General features: G+C 39.7%; 1 protein-coding gene across 3 annotated transcripts in view; it reads right to left on the bottom strand.

Annotated features, from left to right (window-relative positions):
* The window catches only part of gnai2 (guanine nucleotide-binding protein G(i) subunit alpha 2), a 46021-nt gene that overhangs the window by 22330 nt on the left and 4430 nt on the right, over positions 1 to 19261 (bottom strand). The window contains exon 1 of one of the 3 annotated variants that reach the window (XM_020702947.2): positions 6469 to 6526. Coding sequence (XP_020558606.1) covers positions 6469 to 6511 — 43 coding nt within the window. The 5' untranslated portion in view covers positions 6512 to 6526. 3 annotated transcript variants of the gene reach the window in all.

Here is a 19261-nt window from a genome sequence, read left to right as displayed (position 1 = left end):
ACACAATGCAGAGACAATGATGCTTTGGCTTTAAACGTGGGTTTCTTTTGTTAAACCTCTGAAGAATCTATTTTAAAAAGCAGCGAGAATAATTTAGACACATATGAGTTGTGTTGGAAGAAAACAGGAAGCTTTAAAAAAAAAAACCTGATTATGAAATGACGGACTTCCGTCATGTGAAGCTGCACACGCTAAAGCACATTCATGAGGAGGATTTAGCAGTGTTGGACATACGGACATGAGGGTAGAATAGACTTACGACAACCACTAATCCACGTCTGTTGGTAAACTAGGGGTATTATAAATATTTTACAAGCATTACACTTCAGAAATATAAGCTTTATTTGACCAGAAGTGCTTATGATTCTTAAAAAGAGAAACGAAACCGTTTCATTTAAAGGAACGTCCTTAATTTCTGTTTCTGGTTTGGTTTGAAAAGTGCCAACTTCTTTTGTTTTCATTTCAGTTTAAATACATATTGAAATATTAAATGTTGACTGTAGCTGTGTTGCATCAAAAAAAATGCACATTTTAAAACTTGATCTTGACAGAAAAAAAAAAATACCTTGAATAACAAATATTAGATCCGTCTCCCAACAGCAAGATGACTTCTACACACGTGACCAAAACAGACGTCAGTGTTCATGCAGAATCAACTGCTAAATGTTTCTTTAATGAAAAAGGTCACAGCTTGCTCTTCACATGAATGTTCCAGTCAGATACTTTTCCTAACTCAGAGCTCCCAAAGCCATGAAGGGACCATAGACTCATGCAGGGCTGCACGATATGAGCAAAACTCGCGATACTGGTGATCAATATTGTGATAATGATATAATTTGGGGTATACAAACAAAGAACAAAACCAAAAACATCATTCCTATTTTATTTCTACACTTTAAAAATTATACTCCAAATGACCCTCGTCGACATAGGAGGCAAACATCTAACATAATAAGGCTCCATCCCATTGGTCAAATGCATAAAGGGATTTACTTAATTTGTTAAATACTTCAAGCTGCCATTAGATTGTTTTAGCTCATTTAAGGTAACCATTTATTGTAATTATCGCTGTCTTTTGCTATATGCGTATTGCACAGCTTGATATTGCAATAACGATCCATTTGCGGTATATTGTGCAGGCTAGACTCACGTTGACTTTTAAATGTACGTTTTTAGAGTCTGAAAAAAACAGCCGGACAAACAATACCAGTCTTCATGTGGTTGGCAGGCTGCAGGAAGATAATGAAGTACAGTTGCATTGCGTGTGAACAGCACAATGTCTTTTTGGCTAGAAACTACTGTTCCAAAGCTGGATGCACCAACGAGGATGAAGCAACGGCTAATGGAAAAAGTGAGGTGCAAGTGAAGCATTGGTTTTGAACTTGGGCAGAAGCAGTAGCTCAGAACAATAGCTCACAGTGCTTCTGCAGTTTGACCTTGCTCACTTCCTGCTTCACAGGAAACGCAATGCACAGCTCCCCCCCACCTTTCCTGTTCCCCCGGCCTGCAGTTGCACACGCATACCAGCTCGGACCACTTCTTGTTCTCTTGAAGAGCGGCAACAGTTTCATTCATGAAGTGAGGGCCGCACCGCACTGGATCTTTACGTCACCGATGAGTTTGAAATCATCTGAGCAAGAACAAAACAAACGAAAGGCCCTCTCATCTGCCTCCTCCTTCCCATAACATGCATTCAAATTCCACTTATGTTTACCACAATATCTAAACCCTTGTCTTCCGATCTAAATTTGATCCAAACCAGGAAGTACCAAATGGTTCACCACTTGAGGCAGGTAGCAGAAAAGAGCAATCCTCCATTGACTCCCATGTTAGAATGTCCATTTCCATCAACAATATAGATATATAATCTGGTTTGGAGGAGCTTTTCAATGTACTTTAGTTATGGCAACATGAGATTTGCAGAGCAGAATCCTATGAGTCACAGCCATCAACTTCTATATAACTAAACCAGGGAAAATGACAAAACACACAACTTAGAAACTCCAAGTTTGTACTCTGTGACTGAGACGTTTTAGTGTTAAGCAAACAGCTTTCTTACGTAAACCAGAAAGCTTTATTTAGAGTAGCAAAAAGTACAAAAGTCCCTCCCCTTAAGAAAGCATTTGCTCACAACTTATCCCACCAAAAAATACGGTTTAGAATTTTTGATATTAAAGCACAACCTACCATAAAAGTGGTTTAAAAATTCTGAATCTGCCGATGTTTATAATCAATATTTGAACATTAAAAGAAAGCCAAACACAGCCCAAAATCATTATATCTAAACTCTTTCCAAAAAGTTTAATTTGATATTTCTCTTACGTCAAATCAAAGATGACTTAGAATTGCAGGTTTTATTTGTACCAAGCTTTTTTTTTCTAAATGCAGAAAAACAGGAAATCAAAGAGTGGCAACTGGCACACATTGCGGGTAAGTCTGAGTCCGTGCGTCAGATCCTGCTTTCAGCTCAGTCGGCTTTTGAAATGCAGAGCGAGCAAAGAGCATGCTCACGGAGTAGCTTGAAATCACTACTTGGAACACAGAAAAACAGAGCCAGTGCTTTTAGGAAGAATTTCAATTGACCTCATTCTCACACATTATAAACAATAAAGTCTGTTACAAATGTTCAAACGAAACAAAAAAAAAATGGCTCCACAGGCACCACGGATAAGTTGATATCCGAGAACAACAATAGTGGAAAGCTTGTGTATGCCCCCCCCCACCTGGCTCTGGGTTTCATTTGGTTAAAGTTGAGTCCACATGCAGGCGGCGCTGTAGACTATTCCAACTGTAACTGCAGTAAAAAGTGTGCAGATCGGCCTCCAACTCAAACCTGTGGCTCCAGATACAAGACCTCTGTATTGGTGGCTGCAGATTTCCATGTAATGATTTTTCTAACTAAACATTCAAATTATTACACAATGTGTCAACTACTCTCTACCAGTGTTAACACAGAATAAACGTTAATTGTTACTATCAAGGCAAACTTTAACCACTAAAATAAATCAATAAAAATAAGAACGTTCTCATTTAATATGTATCAAATATTCTAAGTACCAAATATTCTCTATGATAAAAGCCATCAGTATTTATTTAAAAGGTTGAAAACTTTGTCTGCCTGGTCCTGGTTAGACAGTGGGCTGGGTCCCACCCCGGCTCGGTTCTCTGACTCAGTATTCCTGGGCTAAAAAGGAGCCCGAGTGCAGGAGGAGCCCACCAAACCAGGGCCCCACAGAAAACCACATAATTACAAATCCCAAAGCTTTCAGGACTGTGATCCTGCTAGCAGCTCAGCTGCAGCCTCCTTTACTCCAATACAAGGTTAACCTTCGCCCAAACCTCCCCATCCTTTTACTGCACTCTAATTCTGCTACCCCGTCACCCCTCCCAACTCCATCTCCCTCTTCTACACCCATTGAAAATGTAAACTATTTTAAGACTATGGTTTAGATGCCAAACTGTATGAAGGATTTCTTCTTTAAATTATGCCCCCCCCCCCAAACATCTGTGATTAGTAACCATGCCAACGGGAATGCTATTTAGGTCTAAATGGAGCAGCAGCTGCCAATGCCCAAGTGGTGCTCAGAATAAGAGTATTACAGGCAAAATGAGGAGACATGGAAGTTCAGGGGCAGAAGCAAATGAAAGTCAGTGCTGGCGTTTTAATGTGTTATGCAGGAAATGCACTAGAACTGTAAAGTGAATATGTTATGGTAAATATCTATTTAGCATTTTTGTACAATGATTAAGGCTCAAAGTGATTAACAGTCATAAGAAGTAGGTTTTAAACTGAGATGATAACTGATATCAGAGGCCGAATACAATGCTACAGAGGGAAATGGACTAAGATTTGCAGGGTTTGGTTTGGAGTGACTCATTCTCAGGTGGGATTTTTAAACAATAAATAGCAACAACAGCTAGAGTGCATTGTATGTGTGTGCATCAGTATTTGCTACTGACAGCAGCGAAGAAGAAGAAGCAGCGCTCAGTCTGACGCCGGGCTTAACGGGATTGTTCCAAAGCAACACGGAGGCTGAAGAATTCAATGGATTTAGTGATTTAAGTGATATAAAGAGCTTAGTTGACTTGGTTATCTGAATAATTGTTCATATGTTATTCTAAAAGGCTGCACGTTGGCACAGTGGTTAGCGCTCTTGCCTCACAGCCACAAGGCCCCCAGTTCAAGTCCGGGCTGGGGGACCTGAACCACAACAGCAATGGGGGACCTTTCTGTGTGGAGTTTGCATGTTCTACACGTGCATAAGTGGGTTCTCTCCGGGGTCTTCCTTCCACCCTCCAAAAACATGCTCCAAAGGTCAATTGGCAACTCTAAACTGTCCCTAGGTATGACTGTGAGAGTGAATGGATGTGTGATTGTGGCCCTGCGACAGACTGGCGACCTGTCCAGGGCGTCCCCTGCCTTCGCCCACAAGTGGCGGGGATAGGCTCCAGCAGCCCCGTGACCCAGAAAGAGACAAAACGGAAGATGAATGAATGAATGTTATTGTAATATATTAGACATTTCAATTCCTCCTTTATAGGAGAAATTGTGTCATAAAGCTAAAGAAGCATCATTGTGTTACAGTAGTGATGTTGAATATATTCAGTCTATTACTGTTATTTTATTTTTGTTATTTGCCTTTCTAGATAAAATGTCTGTTCTTGTTCCTGTATTTTGTAAAGTTAATTTTTCCTGAAAGTGCGTCTTATACTCCAGTGCGACTTGTGTATGATTTTCTCTTCCTTATTCTGTGTTTTTTGGCTGCTCTGACTCGGGTGACTTATGACGAAGGTTCTGATTCATGTGTGATATGCACAATGGGTTGTGACGGGAAGGGACAGACCTGTGAAAACCCACAAAGTGGAGGTAAAAAAAGTTTAAAAAACGAGCTTAAAGAGCCTCCATTAGAATTAATACCAACAAGTATGAAAAACTGCTATGGAATATAAAATAATGAAAATATTTTATCTGTTTAACAATGCAGTTTGAAATATTTTACTGATTACTTGTACATTTTTTCCAAGTTGAAGTTAGGTTTTAACACCATCGTGATCTCTAAAGTTTGATTTATGCTTATAGTTTAGGCCTACATGTAATGGCCTTGCCCTGAACATGTTGTTGATGGCAGTAATTGTGTGTTGTTGACTGCATTGCTCTGTAATCACACATCTAAACTCCGTGGTACCGGTTATTTTGGGCTAGCCTGTAGACTTTAGTGGCATTGAGCTTCATTTTGTTGACCTCATTTAGACCCAACACACAGGTTCTGCATAGTAGCACAAAGACAAACGTTTCTGATGTTTTGGGTTGTTTTTTTTTTAATTAATGTTTAAGTACATACACTTTTCAAGAATAGCTGGTTTATAAACAGACATGCTCTCCAACCCCAATCTGACTTTTACTTGCTCTTCAGGAGATGTGGACAGGAGAAGCTCCGAGACCAATTTAATTTGGTGATTTCACTATAAAAAATGTTCCTCTTCGGCTGTAATTGACCACATAAACGGGAAAACACATTTTTTCTTATTCCTTTTATAAAAATAAGAACACAATTCTAAAGGACATGTTTCAATGTCAACCCTTCAACCCCAGATCTGCAGCTCCAGTGACAACATTCTTTGAACTACCATAAGTCTTCAACCATTTACATAGTTGACTAAACTTCAAAGGATTTGGAAGTTTGAGAAAAGCAGCTTTGCGACTGTATGCAACACTTTACACTAGTAAAGTGCTTTAAATCCTTTGGAATTATGTTAATTGCATAAACAGTCAAATAGTTTCAGTAATTCAAAGAGCGTCTGGCGCTTCCTGTTGGCGGGGACAGCTCTGGTGTTTAAGGGTTAACAAATGCTGTTGGGGAGAGGAGTAACTCTGTGACAACTGGCTATAATGAAAATGCGTTTTTTACTTTTATCATCTGCTGTTTATTAGTTTTGATTAGTTGAGTCTGTGTGCATGTAAGTGATCTTGCAGCTATAAAGTCATCGCATCTGCTATAGAACTCGATTTCTGGCTAACATATCAACAGAAGAAATAGAATTTGGTTTAAAAACACAAATATATAGACATTTTCTACAAACATAAACAGACATCGCAGTTGGATTTATCCATAAAGGGCAGATCTCCCGATAGGGACCACTATCACTGACAACAACCTGCGACCATCAGACTTTACCAAAAGTGGAAGAGTAGGCAGAGAAGGATGAGCAAAAGGTTGGCAATTGTTCCAGGTAAACCAACACATGGAGCTGCATTCCTAATACATTTGCATTGCAAGGAATTACATATACAAAGAAAGTTTTGTGGTTTATAACATGAAAACAAATTCTAAACATGGTTGACAGTACAGTAGAACATTTATTCTAAAATTGAGAGGTTCTAGACTGCTGCAAAGTATTAGTCATGCCAGGTTCATTTATTTTAAAGGCCGTCCACTATGCAATAGAACCAGTACTTAGAGCTTTAACCTTTGAGATGTCTTCTCCTTGAGAGTTGATCCGAGGAAACCATCTAGGAACAGAATGAATCCGATAACAGCAGAGCTGGTTAAACTGTCTGCATCACAATTCTTTATCTCTCATCATTTAAACTAACATCTATTATGAAACTGGTTACAACCTAGAAGTCCCTCCCAAGGGTTCAAAGGTTTAAAACTTAAGGGCTGTATAAAGTAACAATCTGGAGTTGTTGGTTTTTTTTTATAGGTGACTTTGAAAGAATGCACATGCCAGATTTTGGTGTGTCACCTCTATTGTTTATGTTTGCAGAAGAGAAAATAAAGATCATAGAGGCTTCTGTCTCTTCAATACTTTCCTTAAGCTGCAATATTAGACTCTTAGCTCAAGGACACGAATCCACAAACACATCATCCAACAGACTGCTGCTCCTTTTGCAACAGCCGTCTAAATACTGTGACTACACAAACACACAGAGGCAAAATAAGAACTGCAATGTATTTGAATTTCTAAGTAATGAGATTCTGAAGAATTGGGAAAAACGGTTTTGTTGTTGTTCTAAACTTTAGCCCCAAACACTTGACAGAGTCTGGAAGACTACGGTAATCTTCCTGAGACAGTCATTTTTATCATTTTAGAATTTAACAGCAACACAAATAAGTCAAAAAGAAAAGGGAGAATAGGATATATTCTCTGCAACTTTGTGCAACAGTCATGCCAAAAGTAGATTATAATTTTGCCAGAGAAACTCAAACACAACGGATGAAACCACTTCATGGAAAACAAGGCTGTTTGAGTAGAACCAATATATATCCCCCCCCCTGGGAATTTCCCACTCTGACGGTCACTTTAACTTCAAGTCACTGCTTATGCTGGTCCGTTTGTTTTAAGATGAAGCCGTGAGAAAAAGAACCACGATTATAAACGCACGTAAACCTTAAGAATGCATTTCTACACTCCAAGTCTTCTAGGCCGCCTTTTCTTTACCAGTAGACTTGATTCCACACTAAGGAAGTGCACTAGATGTGCATAACTGCTTACTATTAAAATAAAATAAAAACTAGTGACCTGGGCTCACGAGGCTCATTTAACACAAAATTACACAACCAGTAGAAGCAAAGTAAAAGCTACTTACAGGCTGACAGCTGCAGAATTCTCCAAGAGTGTCTCAGAAAAAGTTAAACTTCAACAAAAACAAGTGGAAAACTCAAGAATTTAGCCAAATTTAAACGATAAAACATCTCTTCTAGGCTTTGGAAAAATGCATACAACTACTGTTAAGCCTTTATGAAAAACATGTTTCGCTCAGTTTAACTGAAATAGACTAAACCATTGATATCAACTGCAGTTAGAAAGAGAAACTATTCAAAATATTTGTACTCCATCAATTATACTAAAATGTGGTGAAATATCGAAGTTTTTGCTCAGATGCTGTTAACATTTAAAAAAGGTGACGATGCAGAGAGCATGCAATGTTAATGCAATTTGTAACTAGGACCAAACTGCGATCTAATGTGGTTTAAACGAATATTTTTAATTTTACCATGTTGTCAAAGATAAAAACGCTCCTATTATTTTTTAAAATCTTTTCTGCAACTAATTGCTTCTGCCAAACTCCGTAGTTTCAATGTGCTGAGGGTTATGGAGGAGATGAAGCAGCAGGCACAGACACGCCAAACGACACATCTCCAAACCAGAAATGACATGTCACCGTGCGTCATACGGCTACTGAGCAGTCAATACCTTAACGGTCACGGCGCGGGCTTTACTAATAAGGCTTTACGCTGGTAACTGCACTGATTTTTGAATTACATGGAACTCGACCCAACTCAGGCGGTCAGAACTTTCCATGTGGTCAGAAAAACATTTCTACCACTGATGAGTCTGGTTATGCAAACTCTGTACAAGCAGAGAAATAACAGACTGGCACAGAAATGAAGATTCATTTTTGTTTCCTCTGTGCCCGTTCACTTGTTGCTCACTCTTATCTGCTACTTGTTGCATTACTGGATGATTTTTTTCATTGACTGCGTCACTTAGGCTAATAAAAAAGGGTGGTGATTCTCATTGGTTCCAGCTTTCAGCTCTGCTAAAAGGATTTCAGTTTGAGGCTCTTTAGCAAGTTTAACATGCTGCTGTAATGCTAACATATTACTGTAGTATGACGCTAGAAGCATTTCCAATTGAGAACTGTATGTGAGTACTACACATTACAAGTGTAAAGTAACACATTAAACCCATATGTATTTCTACACATGCAAACCAGTACACAGGAAATGACCGAAGAGGTTTTGCGGAACACCTTGCTGCAGTGCGTTATGTAATTTACATACTGAAACATCAGTAGAAAGCAAAGATCGCCATGTGAATTTTAAGAACAGAAAGAAAACAAAATCAGCTCGGGGGATTTTCATTCTTGCATGTTAAAGCTTTATTGACAGTGAGTAAAGTCTACAATTTCCAAACCAAAACCAGACAGCTGACACAGGATGGGTGTGCTGGTTTCCTCAATCAGTCAAACAAAAGACTCGCACGTACTTCTTGTACAAGAAGCAGCTGAAAGAGGAAGTGACAGAAGGGCTGGGAAAGGGGGCTGTGACAGGCTGAAACAGGAAATAACATCAGCCCCACATGTGACACAGTCTGCAGCCATGGCAAAAAAAAAAATGCTTGATAAAACCGTAAAAGAAAAAACAAAGATGAGGTGAGGAAAATCAGTGTAATCTTTCTTTTTCTATTAAATGCAGGGGGGGGGGGGGTCAAACATCAAACACAATTTAATAAGTAAGGGTGCTCCGATTGATCGGTCGCCGATCATAATCGGCCGATTATAGCTTTGGGATGTTTGATCGGCCGTCTCTATAAAGGCCGATCCAGAAAAGCCGATCAGATGACGCAAAACTCGCGAGACGATTTTTTTACGCGCTGCTAAAAATGGCTTCACCGGTCTGGCAATTCTACGTGGTGTGCGAAAAAGATAATACATTAGCAATCTGCAACGTGTGTACCAAGCAAATCCCACGAGGCGGAAAGCACGCAAAACATTTTAACACCACCAACCTCATCAGACATTTGAAGGTTAGTCACGTAAAGGAATATGAGCAGTTTTCAAAGTTAGCTAGCGCAAAGAGAGAGCGAGACAGTTCAGCAACTCAAGCGCCACTCACTCAGCTGTCAGTAACAGAGACATTTCAAAGAAAGCAACCCTACAGCAGGGACAGTAAGAAGCATAAAGAGATATCAGACAAAATAATGGAATTCATTTGCCTAGATCACCAGCCTCTGTCTGTTGTGGAATACGAAGGGTTCCAGCGACTCATGTCCTATTTAGATTCACGTTACACTCTGCCAGGGCGTAAATATTTCAATAACCAATGTCTGACTGACTTAAAACAATATTTTGGCTATAGCCTTTTTTGTTGCAGTTTTAAAAGTAGCCTAAAGCTAAATTTAAAGACTCAGATGTTATGTCTTATCTTATTTTATTTATATATTCTCCAGGAAAGTTGTATTAGTTAAGTCCTAAGTTGTTCCTAATAACCAAACACATGCTGCTAAGTTTATTTGTTGGAAATGTTGCTTCCAAATAAATACACAGTTGTCAATTCATGATGCGTTGTCTTCTCTTAATTGTAATACTTAATGTGCATTGTTGTTAAATATTGTTTAAAAAATTATGCTACATGATAAATAGAAGGCTTCAAATAGACCCTGTAATCGGTGATCGGTATCGGGTGATACAGCTTCCAGCAATCGGGGATCGGTGATCGGCCCCAAAAATCCTGATCGGAGCACCCCTATTAATAAGGAAAGCAGTTTATTAAGTATGAGAAATGTATATGTTTGATTACTCTCAGAAAAACAAAACAAAACGAAATCCAAGCGATTAAAACCAACGAAGCCTGTGTCCTGACATTAAAAAACTAAAATGTATCTCGTTCCCACAGATTAATATCTTGTTCCCACAAATTAATATCTTGTTCGCACAAAATAATATTTCGTTCCCACAAGATAATATTCCGTTCCCACGCATTCATAAACACGGATTGCTGCTTCGCCTACTGGACATAGCTCCTACTACTAGCTTCATAAATACGGATGTGAGCAATAGTTGGATTAACAGCAGATACCTTCACATTTCTGTCTGTGTGGGTCTCATTACATTGCATTGAAGACACGGAGGATGTTTAGAGATCAGATTTATTTATTTTAAAAAACTCTACAAAAGCATCATACTCGTTAGCAGTCAGTTTACATCCGAAGGCTAGAAGGCTACATGCTACGTATCCCATCATGCGTCATGCATCACGACCAGCCAATCATTTGTCTTGTTACACTACAGTTATAGGGACACAATGATTGGTCGAGATGCATTATGTGGAAAACGTGATGCACGATGGGATACATAGCATGTAGCCTACTCGCCTTGTAAAATGGCTGCTAAAGAGTATGTTAATAAAAGACAAGTCCTGAATATTATTATTCCTATTCGACCCTAAACGAGAATATCCCATACTGGACCTGGACAGGTGCCCGAATGCCAGCAAAACAAGCTAAAGAGCTCTGCGGTGGAGCTAGGTGCTGTTTCCGGAGAATCGCTGCGGTGTGGTAAAACAGCAAGCTTGGGCCTCCTAAATCTAATGATTTTACTTATATTCATTGAGACAGTAATAAATTGATCATTCTTGCTTTTCTTTTTCCTTTCTGGAACGAATGTGGGTCACAGAGACACAGAAGTTACCACTGAAAGCGGCTTTTGCGGCCGGATGGAGAGTATATCCGTGTTTATGAATGACTTATGACGTGAATAATTCTTTCGTTCGCACGAATTAATTATTTGGTTCGCACAAATTGATTATTTCTTTCGCACGAAGTAATTATTTTGAGGGAACGAAATAGTATTTCGTGGGAACTGAATACTATCTCGTGGGAACGGAATATTATTTTGTGCAAACAAGATATTGATTTGTGGGAACAAGATACTTTTTTAGTTTTTCAATGTAAGGACACGGGCTCAGTAAAAATCAGCTTTAAGCAAATAAACGTTTTATTAGCGCACCTATTAATCTACAATAGGGCTGCACGATATGAGGAAAACTCGCGATATGCGATATTGGTAATTAATATTGCGATAACGATATAAATTGCGGTATATAAACAAATAGCAAAAAAAACAAAAACACCATTTCCATTTCACTGATACAAAATTAACACTTAAATTAAAAATTATACTCCAAATGACCCTTGTCGACGTAGGAGGCAAACATCAAACATAAAAGGGCTCATCTGATTGATCAACAACGTAAACGGGTCCTTCTGATTGGTTAAATGCATTAAGGGATTTATTTCATTTGTTCAATATTTCAAGCTGCCATGAGATTGTTTTAGCACATTCAAGGTTGATTTCGCGATAACGATAAATTTGCGGTATATTGTGCAGGCCTAACCTACAATTAAAATACTGGTTTTAACCAATACTAAATACTGAAAAATCCATTTTTTCGCGATGCGGACACTGCCATTTTGGAACGAAAAATTGTCAATAAGCAGTGATTGGCCAGGGTTGGTCTGAGTCAAATTCAAAATTCAAATTAATTTTATTTCTAAAGCACCTTTTTATGTAAAGAACACAGCTCAAGGTGCTGTACATAAAAACAAAAGGGAATGCAAAAAACACGAATCTATACTCAATCAAATAATTTAATAAGCCCCTCATAATAAAATACACAAAAAAACACAAGCAAAAGTGAAATGACTAAAAAATGTAAACAAACACTTTATTTTGAAGATTTGTTTACTCCCGGTGACTGTAGCGTTGCACATTTGGCTTTTATTTGTTAATAAACTAAACATTTTCATTTTCATTCTGCACTTTAAAGCAATAAATACATTGTTCCTGAATTGTATTTTTACTACACTCTACTATATTTATAAAGATCACAAGTCGGTGATCTAGGACATCGCAAATATCCGTACTGGAATTTTCAGGAGCAGATCGTGAGTTTCCCAGTACTCGGATACTCGTTACAGCCCTAACCGCAAGCCTTGAAAGCGGGCTCTAAGGAATCTGTCAACCTAATGATCAGAACATTCAACGTGAGACGACGTACTTTTACTGAGGCCTCTGATTGGTCCGTTTATAACTTTAATAACTTCCAATAAAGGAAAAATATCAGGAAAAAAAAGAGGATTATTACGGAGCCCGGGATCTGAAATGGGTTAAATACATAAATAAAGCCCACGGAGTTATTAATGTGTGGGAACGGAATAGTATTCTGATGCACATTTATCCTTTTATCCAGTTACAGGGATACCTTGATCGGTAGAGATGCATTATGTGATATGCGTGATGCATTATCGGATACGTAGCATGTAGCCTTCGGAATTGAATGCTAATGAGTATGTTAATAATAGACAAGTTACCTCAGCACGTCCTGGGTTTTATTATTCCTTTTCGACCCTTAACTACATCATGTAAATACAACTCAACTCACAACACGATTTATTTATTTTAGCCATGTCAGATCCCAAGAACACATTAGGAAAAGGTATTAGAGCTAGAATGGATATTTGGACCAGCAGGTACTTCCTGTTCGGAATGCCAGGGGGGGGGGGGGGGGTCACTCAGTCCAGTTCTCAAATACAGTTAATTGTAGAAACTGAAGAGGGTTGAGGTGACCTGAAGACTAAAACTTTAAGCGTCCCAGAGATGAAGCTGACGGTAACGGTGGGATCTTTTTCAAAGTAATCTGGGTTTCCCGCTCATTCTGTCAGGGGCCCAGCAAACAAGCAGGCAGCCGAATGTTTGCAGAAAACAGCTGCTTTTAGCAGCAGTGGCTGGGGAAATGTAGCTTCAGAGTTAATACTAACAATTATTATCAGAAGGGCAACATGTTCCCTCTGAATGAAAACAAGAACACTTTATTACAATTTTTAGTAAGAGAACAAAAATAACTTTCTGTGCTTAATGTAATCATTTCAGGCTTGTTTACGGTCCATGGATTTTAACCATAGTCATCACCTTCATGACGACATGGCTAATGGTCTCAATACAGACGAGTAGCAGACAGACAGCGTTGCAGCTCAAGCTGTTATTTACCGTTGCTTCCCACTTAAAAATCCTGCATCAGCAATTCTTTCCCCCAAGAATCTACAAACTGCCTTGTGTTGCTGGTAGAACAGTCATCCCTGCTCTGACACTTGCTTTGCTCCGGGTTTAATGAGCAAACAACACTCCTCCAGTCAGTTACTGATGCTGTAAACTCTCACCAGCCAGAGAACTGTATCCATTCTGATCCAACCAACAGAGTTCGTGTTACCTATAGATCATGATGTGGTCTGCCTGAGCCAGCAGCGGAGAAGGGCAGCGCATTATGATGTATAGATTTAATGTGTTAGTGACTTTAAGGGGTGAGGGGGGCGGCCGAATTCAATAAGACTCTGTCAGCAAGAAGCAGGTGGAGAAAGCTGAAGAGCTGCTGTGCAGAAGCAGGTTCCCTCATAGCTTTGTTATAATTTATAACCACAATTATAATTTGCAAAAGTCTATTAGATTTATTCAAAATATACGGCAATTGAACACAGGAACACAGAAAGAAAGCTTTAAGGTGAATAAAAATTTCAGGAAAGTGGAGCAAGATTAGATTACAGAAAGAAATTATACAACTAAAAATGGGTCTGGGCGAATAATCGATCCATTCGAATTTGTTTTTTTAAGACGATTTATTTTTGGGAAAAATAGAGATTTGATTTTCCCAGCTCTCTGCTCTCTTGTTCTACTGTTGTTGGGATGTGAAAACAGCAGCAAGCAAAGAGGAGATGCTTCCCCCAGGCTGAGAAGAAGAAAAAAAACAGCGCCCCCCCCACCCCGTAACTTCTGATAGTTGCCTCCGTGTGGCTTCAGTTTAAGCAGATGAATCAGCGGAACATGTGAGGGTTTTTAACAGAATCCAGGAAGAACTGGAAGATAAAGCTGTTGGACCCACAGCAGAAATGTAATCAATGTCTTCACACCTTCTGTTAAACAGAGTATGAATGAATTCTCATATGAGGAACTAAAAATGTACACCACACAAAAGGAAAATGAAAGAAAAAAACTATCAAGACATATTGATGTCTTTTTCATGGATTTATCAGAGGAATGCAAGAATGAGGCAGAAACATGAGCTGCAGCCAAAGGTGGGGAGGATTTTCTAAACCACTGCTTTTTCCAGGGCAGAGGGTATGTGGACCAGTCTCTGTGGACACGCACTGAGACACACAGTCTGCAGCAGCAGGTCTTATCTTCAGAGCTCTCCCTGTAATTGCAGGATATTCATCCTCTTTACCAACACATTCAAAGACCTGCAATCCAGTGCGTCATCCAGCTAACTGTGCTGCTGCTTGTTGAGTAAACAAGATCAAGTCACCTTCAAAACATGGGGCATTTGCTTATCTGGTCATTTCATTCAACTGGACATGTCTGCTAAAACGCCTCTATTGCTTATTAAAACCCCTACAAGAGAGATCGAGGGGGCATTAAAGGCTGTACTACAAAAACAGAGCTGTTCAGGTGTAAAAGGCAAGTCTGACTGGTCTTATCCTGAGAAACTCTACATTGTACCAACTGTAATTACCCTTGGCACATACTGAAGTGCTGCTACCAACTTTAACGAGAGGTGTTCACCGTCTGCACAAGTGCCGCTGAGAAACGGGTCATGTTGCACACTGGTCAGACGTGATCAGTGTGCACAAGACTTCAGGCAAGAATACAACCAACCTCTGAAATCAAAGCGTTGCACCCTGCAAAGATCCAGTCATTCAGGATTTTTGTGTTTTGGAAAAGTATGGCGATTCCCTGCAATAGTTGGTTTAAAACAACAAGTACCTCGAGCTTGTTCAAAGCAAAATTCCAGAAACATGTAGAGGCTGGAGAACAGAAAAACCGTTATTACTGACAGAAGTTAGCTTCCTTGTAAGGAGAAACCAGATCAAAAACAACAAAGCTCTTCCAAATAGAAGAAAAAAAACTAAAACAGAAGCGACATCTTGAGATATCTGTTTCAGCTATATAATGTGATCATTAATACGCCATGCATTCAAATCTGAACCCTAAGTTACCTTTGCAATAAAACTAGTTCATTATAAAACTTGATTTTATAATTGCATTGCTTCCATTATGTCCCAGTCTCACAACACGCAAACATGAAGTTCCCATGAATGGAGAAAGATCATCCGACATGCTGGGCTAAACCTGCGGTCAAGATCGTCCCACAGCCCACCACCTAAACTGAATACCACCCAATGGGCTTCAGCCGGAGTTATACACCAAGAAACATGACTAACACCACCACCACAACCACACACACACATCCACTATTGATCCTGAATGAGATAAGGTTGAGACCATCTAACAGTCCTGGCCTCTCTTTTTTTTAATGGAAAAACCCAAATCAATGAAAATGGTGTTTTTGTGGTTTTTATCATGTTCTTGTGGTATATTTCTGATGATGAAGGACATGTATAAAGAAACTCAAAGAAAACTCAAAATTGCATTTCTGTGTATGTATTTATTCAAATTGTTGGGAATCAGAAGCAGACATGAAAAAAAAAAAAAAGAGTTGTTTGAAAGAGCCGACAGAAGCTACAGTTGGCAGGCCACATTGGATAGCTCCAATATCGCCATTTTTGTTGCACTGCTCCTGTTAGGCTGGGGTGTGAGGGGATTTAAACTAGCAGGAGAGAGTGTAAAAAAAAAAGAAGGGGGGGGGGAGATGGGAAGTGAGGGAAGGCTTGCTCCGTGCCAACAGAGCCACCCACAACTCAGAGACAAATCTATAATGAACTCCTGCTGCTCTGCAGAAACTATGTCTAGAAAACAGAAAACAACACAGGTTTTTGATCTGCCTACAAATCAGCAGAATCATAATTAAATGACTACTGGGAACACTATTATACTAGATGATTGGAGTGGTACTTTAAAGACTTTTTTTTTAGCTCAAAAACAAACATCTGACAACTTTGTAGGCACAACTAAAAATCTGCAGTGAGCAGAAAAAGCAAACTCTTCCAACTCAAACTGCTGATAAAATACCGTCAGACAGGCGACAAAACACCTTTTCAGATATAACATCGTTTCTGAGATCTACAGCTAGATGATGGAAAAGAGCCAAGAAGTCTAATAGTGAAGAAGACAGAGAACATCACCGTGGCAACATTAATTCTGCATGACCATTATGGATCAAGAGACTTAGATGAGCACGAGCTCTATCATTGTGTTGCCAAATGTTTCCAAAACCTAGAAAAAAAGACAATAGAATGTTGCGGTTCCCATTTAAAGTCTTCCACTACGTACACACAGGGCATGTGTGGCACCTTAAAGAAAGCACTAAACAGCCATTCCAGAAGGCTTTAAGCATATGGTCTTTATAGTGGCGTGTCGCTCCTTAATATTAGTGCATGTACTCACTGTTGGAAGAGGTTTGGTGCGAAATGTTGAAGTGGTGCAAATCTTGTAAATCTTTTTCTCTATTCCCATACATGAAAGATTTGGTGTCATAGAGCGCACAATTCTGAGCCCGGTGTGGACATAGCATCACACCAAAAAAAAGAAACACGTTTATCCTAGTGTTAGAAAGGTGGCTGTATTTTGTTTTGTTTTTTTCTTATTTATGACAATTATGAGGGCAAAGCTGACTTCCTTTTTTTTTCTTTTTTAAACATTCATTTTGATTGTATGAGAACCTCAATTTGTGGATTATAAAGGGTTTTTATTGATTGGCATGTTGCTGGTCCCATGGATGGAGTCACTAAAACTCACTTTACTTTGACCTGCCATTTTCAGCACACTGCTGGTTAGGGTGGAGGAAACTTCAACTAACGGTGTGTGTGTGAGTCTATGTGCTAACCACAACCTCAATTTTGTCATGTGGTCACATGTCACACAGCCACCTGCAGCCATGGCAGCTAACTGTTTTTCTAATGTTTTTTGCCTTTTTTTTTTTGCACTTTTGTTTGCAGTGAAGAGAACTAAGGAAAAACTTTTTTTTTTCTCTAAGATGGCAACAGTTAAGGTGATTTGTCAGCAAATCTGCACTTCTGCTGAAAAGCACTGTTAAAAAAAAAGCCAAAGACCATGCAGAAAAAATGCACACACACAAAAAAAGAAAAATACACATTGGAAACAAAGGTTACGTTCACACCGCAGGCTGAAACGACCCAATTCCGATTTTTTTGCCCCTATGCGACCTGTATCTGATCTTTTGACAGTCTGAACGACACAGATCAGATCTTTTTAAACGCGACCGCCGTCTGACCGGCCAGGCCACATGTATCCGTCCCGTATGTCATCGATATGCTACAAACGTCATCATTCTGCGTTGAAGTGGGCGGAACAAGAACCTAATCATCAACCATGGCGGACGATGCTACCGAGACCAGTCAGTGGAAGGGAAGTAAGGTCACCGATTGGATTAATATTTGGGGTGACAGCTCTAAGCAGGCCAAACTCAAGGGCTCTTATCGCAACCGGGCAGTTTTAAAAAGAATTTCCAGCAAAATGGCCGAGCGTGGTGTTGAACCTTTCCTGCGATTACTTTTTTCCCCCTTTCCGACCGTGGTCAGAAGCACGGGGAACCAAGAGGCGGATCCTCCTTTGGGGTTCACTTCCCCATTCGGACCCTCAGATTCTCCAGAGCGGGTTAATAAAGAGTCAATAGCATTTATTCTGGGGAAAACCTTCTTTCATTATCGTTCTTATTTCTCCTTAACACACAACATGAATCTGCCCCCCACTGCCCCCCCTCACTCTCTACCTCGCTGCATGCGCTCCCTCTCACACACACACGGGCGCACGGCCCCAGCACATACACATCCCCATTCCACAACAGTGGGTACAGATGAACCTGGCTCCAATGCCTTCTTAAAATGAGAAGATTGTAATTGTACTGGCTCCTTTGTGAAAATGAATTTAATAATGCAAAAAGAGCTCTGCTGTTGACAACACTGTTGTTGAGATCCATTGTTAACGTTAGCTACTTCCGCAAACAACAGTGACGTCGTTCACCATCGAGTACTCTTCTGCGCATGCGGGTCACTTCTGGGTCATTTCACGGTCACACAGGAGATCACAAAAGTTTGCATTTAATTGGAAATGTGAACGGCTTTGCAAAACAAAAATCAGATTTAAAAAAAACATCGGAATTGAGCATTAAGCCCTGCAGTGTAAATGTAGCCTAAAAGTCCTCTCAAGCCTGGGGACGGTATTCCTGTTTATCTAAAAGAGAAGACGTTGTGGAATACAACTTAATACTGCAAGGGCATGCAACATCCACTGTACTACTCATATTGTCACTTAAGGGGAAACTTCAGGCCTATCAAAGAATCATGCAAGCCGAGCTGTCTGTGTGAGATCATAATCAGCTTTTCAGCAACAGCTTCAGTTAAATAGCCATCACCCAAGGCATGTTAAGACGCTTGGCTAAAAGAGCACATTCCACTGCAAACGTTTCTGGATGCACAGGTATCTACCATCATCTGTAGGTAGATACCTAAAGGACACAGAACGGCCGAAGCCTTGAGCTGTGCTCGGAGGTAGAAAGCAGTCGGTATGCCAGCGTCTTTAGAAAATAACATGGATTGTTCAGTCAGACAGCCAGTTTGTCTCCGTGCCACTGAAAGCATTACATGTCCAGAGAGCGTAGAGTATAAACATGTCAAGATATTTACTTTGACCATGATAATATTGACCTGGAAAAACTTGTGATTTGAAGAAAAGTGAATACATTTAACTCAAATGTTCTTCAAAGGACCAGATGGATATCAGATG

Source organism: Oryzias latipes, chromosome 5 (genome assembly GCF_002234675.1).
Source record: "Oryzias latipes chromosome 5, ASM223467v1".
NCBI classification, from domain to species: domain Eukaryota; kingdom Metazoa; phylum Chordata; class Actinopteri; order Beloniformes; family Adrianichthyidae; genus Oryzias; species Oryzias latipes.
The sequence above is the reverse complement of the archived record's forward strand: the minus strand, read 5'-3'. Positions and strand labels throughout refer to the sequence as shown.